At 36.8% G+C, this 10,268-nt stretch overlaps 1 protein-coding gene across 1 annotated transcript in view; it reads right to left on the bottom strand.

Moving 5' to 3' along the window:
* Nucleotides 1–6,314: 6,314 nt before the first annotated feature.
* LOC111870447 overlaps nt 6,315–10,268 on the bottom strand; it is a gene marked incomplete at its 5' end in the record, with an annotated part of 19,454 nt that continues 15,500 nt past the window's right edge. The window contains one exon of the mRNA XM_033753850.1: nt 6,315–9,169. Within this exon, the coding sequence (XP_033609741.1) occupies nt 8,034–9,169 (1,136 nt within the window). The remainder of the gene's footprint in view (nt 9,170–10,268) is intronic.

Raw genomic sequence — 10,268 nt, 5'->3', positions numbered from 1 at the left:
AATTTAGGGCTGGACAAGCGCAATCTTGCAGGCTGCAGTCACAGACATTTCAGAAATTTCCATTAACATATTAAATTTAATAACAGGTTTATACTAAATCAATTAAATTTCTTGTTGACTGCTATGTTCTATTAACTTTTAACTGTCACACAGGACAGTTCTTCCATAATCACATGTACATGCCACATCTTAATCCACTGTTGACTAACATCATCTCTGAGACATGGATGGCCACTTTGTCCAACGAGCTGTACCATGTCTCCAAGATATCTTTAACTTCACTCTTAGACTGTGATAGCATTTCACTTTGTCACCAACAGATGCAGCCTTATTTTCTTTGTTGTTCTGTGACCAAGAATGCTATTTATTTATCAATATACAACTAAGAGAACCCAAATATTATATGCTAGAAATGCAAAAGCAGGTACTTGCAGCCACTTCAGTGTGGCTGCAAGGGCAGGCAGGGTGGCATTTAAATAAGCTTTCAAGGGGTTAACACTGAAGATAATCTACAAATGCAAACCATTTCACCTCCAGGAACTTCTTTCATGATGTTAATTTGAACTACAATACACTTTACATGAAATTGTGACACATTAAAGACACGGCTAAAAAAAAAAGGGAGTAATTACTTTCCACACTATGACATCAGTAATTTTCTATATTTATAGCAACAACATAATCAATTTTATGATTATGCAACACATGTTCTTGCTGCAAAGATGTTATCAAAGCACACATAAAACTGAAGGCCTTTGTGGATAGAATAACAAACTTCTACCCCCAAAATCTATTTCAACTTCAATACTACACCCTCCTAAGTATGTTCCCATGAGTACAAAAGTACCCCAAAAGAAACTGTATACAAAAGATACTAATATTCACTAATACAGATTGTGAGTGCACATTTAATAACTTTAATATTTATAATAAACAATGTAACTTAGAAATAAATATCATATAGCACCTTCCAATAACTGTGCCTTGAAATTTCTGTAAAAACTTAAGTTAGAACAAAAATGACTGGGTGGCAAAAGGAGACACTATAAAAATAATGCATGTGTTGTTTAGAAGTGTTACTAAACTAGAAGGCTAAGAACCCAAAGATAAAATAATTGCTGAAAGAAGCCATTTTCAAACATGTAATTAGGATATGCATAAAAATAAAAATTAAATGATCCATTCTGAAGAGAATAAGAAATAAAAACTAATATTCTGGAGACCATATAACAAAAATGTATTTTAATATCACTTTTGACATAACAAAACAGTAATACCAAAAAACTGATTTTCTTATCAATGTTACAAAATAACAAATACATAGTAACCAAATTCCCTGGGCAGAAAAAATAAGTTGTCACATACAGTGTACCAATATACAGTTACTCAGACTAGGCACAATCACCCCTGTAAAATTTATTAAATCTCTGCTTTCTTCATGATTATAACTGATTATTCACTGAAGAAGTCATTAAAACAATATAAAAATAATGACTGTTCACTCTGAAACTGAAAAAATAAATAAAAATTACTTTATTGATGCAACATTATTAAAGACTTTTTCTTTTAATCAAGTGATATTCAATACATAGCCCATGTGACCATACAAGAATCAGCTTTGGTGGGAATTGCAACTTAGCACTCCCGGTTAAAGTCACAGAAGATTTTGTGTGTGCTGCATTACAGTGATTTGTAGATTGTGCACATCTGTGAAACTGTTACAGTTACCTGTAGTTCTGGGTATAAGTGTTCAATAAATCAAATTACCAATCCAAACCCCACGACTAGTCACTAGCATGTGACAATAGTTTATGTCTGTAGTTTAGTTTCTGTTGCATATTTCATAGAAATTTCAGCATATAGCTTAAGTTGCAGCCTGATATATGGCACCAGAAACGTATTATTGACCCTCACATGATTTTCATCGAGTACCACTGCTCTAGACAATAAAACAACACATGATTATGCCTCTAAATGAATCATTACCAAAAATTAGTGATCAATTATGGACTGAAAATTGATAAAAGAACAGCAAGGTGTTCTACTTAAATGTTTCTTTTCATTAAAAATGACAATGATTACTTGATAGTAACTCTTAAAGTCAATAAAAATCTTCAGACATCCATAACTACTTGACAGATTCCAGTCACTGAGTACTTACTTAAGAGATGATAAATCACCAGGATCAGTAATGTACATTCCAGTTACAAAGACAATGAATAATGAATGTGTCTGAAAAGTAATTCATCCATCACTGTGCAGGAGCTAAAAACTATTTCTTGTTTCTCTAATAGTCCTCTCTCTCACATGCACACACAAAACTTCATTTATGTTGCATATATACCAATCTGTAACACTTTGTATGTCTGTAGTCACAATTCAGCGGAAATGTACCGGTTATCAAATTACAATGCCTTATACTTCAAGAGTATAATTAAAATGACACATATCACTAAAAAGGAAATAAATTAGATACACTTAGATGGTGATTTCACATTTTAGTTTAGAATGATGCTATTTTCCTCACATATGTATTATTGCTAAAGGTAAAAGGCAGAGTTGTCCCTGTGCTTAATTAGTTAAGTACTATGCTCTGAAGACATGTGGGGGAGTGGAGGTATAGTTCCACCTTTCTTGACCTTGGCACTAGATGCAGGTGAGTGGTCAGCTTCATGCCTGTCACTTTACCCCGGGGGAAAGAGTCCCCACTACCTATTAGATAGAAGTGTGGGTGGGCCCTGGAGCTGGTCTGAATGCTGTGGAGAGAAAAATTTGTTCCTCTGGGAATCAAACCTGGCCTCACCAGGCCATAGTCTGTTCCTATACTGCCTGAGCTATCCCAGCTCCTGTGTATTATTGCTAACCTTCAAAACCTTTGCTACCTCTTGGGAATAATTTTGAAATTGTGATTAAAATATGACAAGTATACTGTATTACTAATCTATCATCCTCACATTTCATATCTGGGCATGTCCAACATCCACCACATATGCACACCTTTCACAATGGCTCTACTGTTCTACATTTCTTCACAGGCATACATATACATTCAAAATCTGTATTATGTCTGTATAGGGTCAACCACTGGGATAAAGAATTTTAGAATGTTACTGTAGAGGGAAAGGTTGTATGTGTATGAACCCACATGCATGAGTATGCAGTTTCAATAATCTTAGTGAACTGGCCTGGAATCAATGTGTATTTGCTGTCAAAACTTCTCTTTTGAACAGAGTGCAGATCAAAAGAACTTCAGGCTAGAATCTGACGTGTTCAGCCAAGGAAGAATTCTCGCTGTGTTCAACAAGCTGCATAGGATGCTCTTTAGCCCAGTATCAGGAATTATGTTTGATGACATATCTGCTGTGGTGGAAATGGGCATCAGACATGATCAACAAACTTAACACATATGCATCATTATCCAAAATTTTCAAACACAGAAACTGAGGCACCATTTCATTCTCATCCTTTGTGTTGCAAATCCTTGTGTAAAATTTGTTGAACAGTTCTGCTCAAAATTTAAAAGGCCAACAAATGTCACAAAGCTGAACAGGCTAGACTTTCTTGTACTGCAGCCCATTCTTTGGATGTTCCTGGGTGTGCAAACTGATTGCAAACTACCAACAAATCTTGAAGTTCCATGACCAACAATATAAACATCATTCACCCTCTGAAAATTGTAACCTGCTTTGGAATTCTTCTGTGCCTCTGCATATCAAATTAAGGTTTAAACATTCTTTCAAACTGCACAGCAGATTCTTCTTGAAGAAAAATATTTCAACATAAAAAAATACTAATATATGAGCCAGTCCACCACGATTACTGAAACCAAATGAACTTACATTATGCCTAAAAGCCAGAAAAATGTCACAAACATGTCCACTACTACATAATGGCTTGTGAAAATAGGTTTCTGTGGCAATGAATGTACGCATAACAGTAAAGAAACTGTTGGGGGTGGTGTATTCTAATCAGTGTGATACAAAGCTATATAAAGAGAACAGCAGATCCCATACCAGAGATCTTGGGGCATGGAACATCAGAGGGAGTCCCAGTTATTGGAGGGTGTAATCAAGTAATAAGTATGAGAGGACATAATAGAATACAAAGATTTGAAAGTGCTGTTTCTATTTGTACATCATGAAGAATGATAACTGTCATAATTATTTGTAGTTAAGGGAACTAAGTAGCCAATAAATTCAATTATCAATTTGAACCCCATGTCTAGCCCTAAGCTGTTACAATATAAAATTTCTCCTTCTCCATTTTTTCCAATACAGAGGACCATTCTAAATCACCTAGTACCAATGGGAGACCCTGTACATTCTGAATGCTAAAGATGAATAATCCACATGTTTTTCAAGCATGTATGGACAAGTGCGTTTCTTTCTGTTGTGTGGATTGGCAGAGATACATCAATTCTTCTTCCCCTTGAACAGTGTATATTCTCTTTCCAGCTTCACAGTGTGAGTGATGTGTTTTGGCAAACGTCTGAAAACTTCAGACCCTCAATTATTTAAACACATGAGTATAATTTTTACTGACATATATACATTTAATATGTATCTAATTCAGCCTAATAAATCCATTGGTGTGGCAACTGCAATTTAAGCTTTAAAATTGTTTTACACATGAAATTTTTAAAAATCAATTAACTATTAATAAAGTTTGTACTTGGATTTTGGCACTGCAGGTGTAATTTCTGATTAAACTGTTAATACTATTACTTGTTCTTCCTCCTTGGAATCACAGTTACAATTTTTTGTTTAGTTAATATACATGCTGATTCTCTTATGTGTTTAACAAGTGTCTAACAGAAAATCAGCAAGTGCATATACCAATCTGCTTCCCAGTACACAGCGCCACCCAAGCAGTACATCATTTATACAATCCAGCCAGCCTCAGAAAATCAGTATCCACATTAACAAGAAGCTTTTAGTGGTGGAGCGACGAGTAGTAAATAACAACATGAACAGTTTAATAAACACTCACAATGCTCTATGCCATGTGACATGTTCATCTCCCAATATTATGCACATATTTTATTAATAATTACTTTCAATTATTTTTTACATAATAATAATAATTTCACAGCTTATTATGCAACTGCCACACTGACAGATTCACTGGGCTGAATTGTATATATTACTAGACGTATATCTTTCAGCATGAAGTTTATGCGTGTGTTCAGATAATGCAGCCCTGAAGATGGCAAATAACTGCCAGAACATGTCACCCACTTTGGGAAAACTGGGCACAGAATAAGACACTGTATAATAAAAACATATATAGATATCTTTATGTATGGACTAACTCAAAACATTCTCATTAATGCAACAATTTAATTGAAAATGTCAAACCTCATATCAATTCAGCAAGTTAAGTCCATCATATAGTCTACAAACAAACTTTGCATAATGTACATAGGTAAGCCAATAAGTAAGTACTCTTATTTGTCTAAGTTCTATATTCATTTGTAACTTACTTATTGACTCACCCTTGTATTTACTAAGTGATGCAGCAGACACGGGACAATGCCAATTTTATTTTAATGTGTTTCTCACAAAACACCTTGGCGAACTGAACATTTTAAAATCTTGGGAATGCTGACTGAATGCTTTCTTGATACTTCGATCAAAGGGTCTGGAGAGCAACTTATGATTTCTCACATAATTCCATTCCTCTTGGTGTCCACAAACTTCATTCAAAATGGGATATTTAAAGCAAAGACATTTCTACGTCATAGGAAGCACTGTTGCTTCATTACAAAGACAAACTGCTTAGTCCACCTTACAGAAATAACTGTTTATTAAAAAAATACAGAACCCATAAATATACTGTAACGTGGATGGCGCAACGGGAAGTAGGGGTCACAGAAACTCTGTGGTCTTGCGAGTGACGTACATACCCCCACCCCTTCCATTATTACAAAATGCTCGGTAAACACTCTGTTCCCTCCCACGGTGAGGTAACAGCACTTACCATTGTGGCGTAACAGGGGACACCGCGGTTACTACGCAGCAATAAACAACTCTCAGCAGCGTTCCCTAGCAACGCCTGTAAACACGACGTTATGCAACTGTGGTAGCCATCACGTAACCATCTTCTGTGTTGTCAGTGCAGAAGCTACATAACGAGAAGTATTTTTGTCAGTGTTGAACGAGAGAGTAGGAGTTACTAGTATCCAGTATGAATTGAAGTCCAGCAGTTACGAGTTGTATCGAGTGAATGGAAATGACTACAGGAGAAGTATTTGTGAAACTGCCGATGGCAGTAACTGTGAAACTATAAATTGTGTAAATGTAAGAGCGAGTGGAATAAATTCGCTATATCCAAGACAGCGTGAAGTTATTTGTCGCGTGACATATACCCAACACGTGACAATATTATGTGGGTAAAATGCAAAGTTTCTGAGTTTTAAAGTGCTACCTATATGCCTGACACAAAAATCTTGTACCTATTGCAGATTATGATTACATTAGTCACACTGGCTGTTATATCTCTACTAGGACATCTAGGATATCAGACACACCAGGGTAAAAATTAAACAGTGTGCAATAGTTGAACACCCCAGTGGGATCAAACATGGCACTGAATATGGCAACAAAGAAGACCTAGCACATACCTGTCCTTACATTACTTACATCATCAGGGAGGCCAATTAAGTAGTCAAAACATCCCCACATCTTCAAAATTGACAGATACAAACCAAGTAGCCTAGTTTCATATATTTTTTGGAACTTTCTTCTTAATTACTTAATCCCTTTGTATCATATTGCATCATACTCAATACTCCTGACCTTGCTCCTGCTGCTAGTCTTATATATGAGATCATGGCCCCTTCCCAATGGGCAGTACCACTCTTCACATCCTCACACTTACTTTCATTGACCTATATACCTAGACACTGAGTGAGACCAACAGACTGGCCACCCTCCTTCCACTACATTCACCTAGAAAATGGCAATTGCGAGGTGTACTGGAACGATGGAACAATTTCAACAGATGACACATTTTATGCCTCCGAGGAGGTTGAAATTACACATAAACTTCATTCTCACTCACACATCTACATGCGAAGTAAAGTTTCATCATTAATTCAGTTACTGCTTTTTATCAGAATACTCACATTTCTTTGAAACAAACTTTCACATACCAAGAAATTTTTGTCATGCCACTTATACACAGTATATCCATGCAAAGAGAGATACGTGCATGAAACTTGTCTCCTTACACAGCAGTGTAAATCGTAATGAATCACTTAACTATACAGGCATCATAAAATGGTTAAAAAACATGTTTCTCGTGTAGTAAAACAGTAATTATACAATACTTCAATATAGGAACTGCTGTCATGATGTATCCAGCATGTTATTCATATTCATCCCGCTCAATGTCTTTGTTTAGAATGTACAGTGCTGGTGTTTATTTTATATAAGAAACAAGAAAATAAATAACAAATACAGTACCTTGTTCTTTGACTGAGTCCAAAGCATCAAATAGCAATGCTTAGTTTATTATTACGCAACAGTTACAAATCTGTCTTATTGAATAAGGACATAGAAAAGGCAAAATAATTACAAAATTAAACTGTATGAAGCTCCCTGATAAGAGCATAAACTGAGAGAGATCTAAGTGTTATGAAATAATCTGTCACTGCAGTACCTTAAATTTAACATTTCTGTCCAGCCCCAAATTCATTGAAATCCCAATTTAAGTTTTTGTTGTGGAACAGTGGATAAGAACACTAAACGTAGGCAAATCTTATACAAAGGAAATTTAACACTGAGATTATTAACTTCAGCCCACTGAAGCTTAACATTAAATGAACGAAAACCTGAAAGTGAGGGACATAAAAAGGGGTTCCATTGTATTACTAATCCAACAGATCATATTCAAACAGAAAATAAGCCAATATTATGTTCCCTTTCAAATGCCACTTGCAATAACTTCTTCAACCCTTAACATAGTGTAGACCAGTTGCCCAACACTCCAGGTGGAGCAAAGCTCGGAAGAGCTTGCTGCACATCCAGAGGTCAGGATGTCAGTATACTTCTGACCGCCTCATCTAAGGCTGAGTCAGTATTGTCAACACTGCTGCTGTCCTCATGGTGGTTCACAACCTGCTGATCTACTGGTTTACAGGATACACTATTACGTTTATGCCTGGTTCTTATTATTTCACTAGCACTAGTACTGCACTGTTTGGAGGAACTGGTAGCAGACTCTGTTCGCTCTGTGGTTAGATACTGCCTTGTATCTTCACAGTCTAAGCCTTCATCCACACCTATATGAGATGGTGTGGTAGCATTTGGACGAATATCAAAGCCATCATCTGACCGTTTGAGATTGAGAATGCTGTCTATGGCACTCTGCACTTGCGCATTTATATCATCATCCTTATCATCCACACACTCATTCTGCTGCGGCGAATAACCATGTTTGTGTCTTTTCTTCCTGTGTCCAACTGATGCCATGCCATCTATATTTGTATCACAGAATTCCTTTCTCTTCTCCCCTACACTATCCTCACTACACTGAGTCATATTCACTTCCTCTTGTGTCCCTCCCCCCTCATCTCTGGGACCACATGCCCCAGACCTTGCCTTTGTTCCTGGAGACCCTGCTGAAGGAAGTTTTTGTATATCATCAATATTATCACCATGTGGTTGCACTTTTCCCTCTGCCTCTACAAGTTTCAAGTCCAAGGAGATGGAATCAGACTCCGCCTTTACACTAACTGCAGTGGAGAGACATAAACGTTCATCTGATAGTTGTTCAGGTGCTTTTGGTACTTCTTCCACCTTTATAGCAGGTGTAAGACTGGGGTTTCCAGTACTTCCAGAAGCAGTAATATTATTAGAACCACAGTACACTGCAAGTTCTTTCTGAATCTCTTCCCACTCATCATAAGCTTGATGCATGACTTTGTTGCTGGCAGGACTATCGAGACGTTCTCTCTTCACAACGGTGAACTTCTTGTCCTCCTCTAGCTCACGCTTGATAGACTCATTCTTCATAACATCTCGCACTACCACACGCACTTCTCTCAGTCCTTCACCAGTTGTTGTTGCACCTGAAGCTGGCAGCCCTGGTTCTGTCTTGATGGTTGTCAGGACTCCTGCTGGAGGAGGGGATGATGGCTGCTGTTCAACAGGTGCCACTGGCTCCTCTACAAAACCAAACACACAATGCAAATGTAAAAAAAAAAACTTGATGGCTGAACATAATAGATTATTTATGTTGCATAAAAATTAAACCGTGCAACATGGCGTTCTATCTCGGTCCTTCCTCTTCTCTGAAACTAAGCCAGCTGGTCACTAACTTCAGTGGTCTGAAGCAGTATTTTTAAGATCCCAACTCTTTTAACATGAACATGATGTCAATTTATCATACAGCTTCACTTAAAAGGAATACAATTGTCCACATTACACAAATACCAGAAAACAATGTTTATTTCATCATGTTCCTCATTTTCTTGCAGAATTACATCAAAGGCAGTGGTGGCATATAACACAAATATGTTCATCTCAATAAGTGAACCTTAAAATTTCAAACTATACATTTTTAAATTTTGCGAATGTACTCCTGAATTTACTGTGAATACATCTGGCATTTGTAACTGCCATTTCGCAATGCAGCTTTAAACAGAACAAGGGAATTATTATATTTCAGCATCCTGTTGTATTGAGGCATCATCCTATTTTTTACTACTGTATCCATCAATAATACAACTTTAAAAAGACATTAGGAATATGTTGTTCACTAAAAATGCATTTTAATACTATGACAGTTCAAATCAATAAAATGCCCGTAGGCTGGATAAAAATGAAATTTAACAACTAGCATGAAGTAAATAATGATGTGCATGAGAGAAGCATGGGAAACAAATACAGTACAGTGGTCTCATNATGAGTCAAATGCCCGAGAAAACACTTCTTCTCTAATCACCTTCAGTTCTCTCATCACACTCTGCTGGTATGAATCTCATCCCTTTCACTGCAATTTTTAATTTGGGGGGGGGGGAAGGGCAGCCAGCGCTCAATCACGGAAGTAAGGTGGATGGGATACCGTGGGATCCCTTGTTTCACCAAAAATTTGGAGACAATGCCTGACGAATGAGCCAGTGCATTGTCATGCAGAAGCTACCAGGACCCACCTTCCTGAAACTCAGGCCCAATGTGATGAACTCGAGCAATCAATCTCCTAATCATCTCTTTATAAAATTTACCGTTTACAGTCTGTTTTCTGGACAAATTCATAATGAATTA

Source organism: Cryptotermes secundus, unplaced genomic scaffold (genome assembly GCF_002891405.2).
Source record: "Cryptotermes secundus unplaced genomic scaffold, Csec_1.0 scaffold1558, whole genome shotgun sequence".
Classification (NCBI taxonomy): Eukaryota; Metazoa; Arthropoda; class Insecta; order Blattodea; family Kalotermitidae; genus Cryptotermes; species Cryptotermes secundus.
The sequence above is the reverse complement of the archived record's forward strand: the minus strand, read 5'-3'. Positions and strand labels throughout refer to the sequence as shown.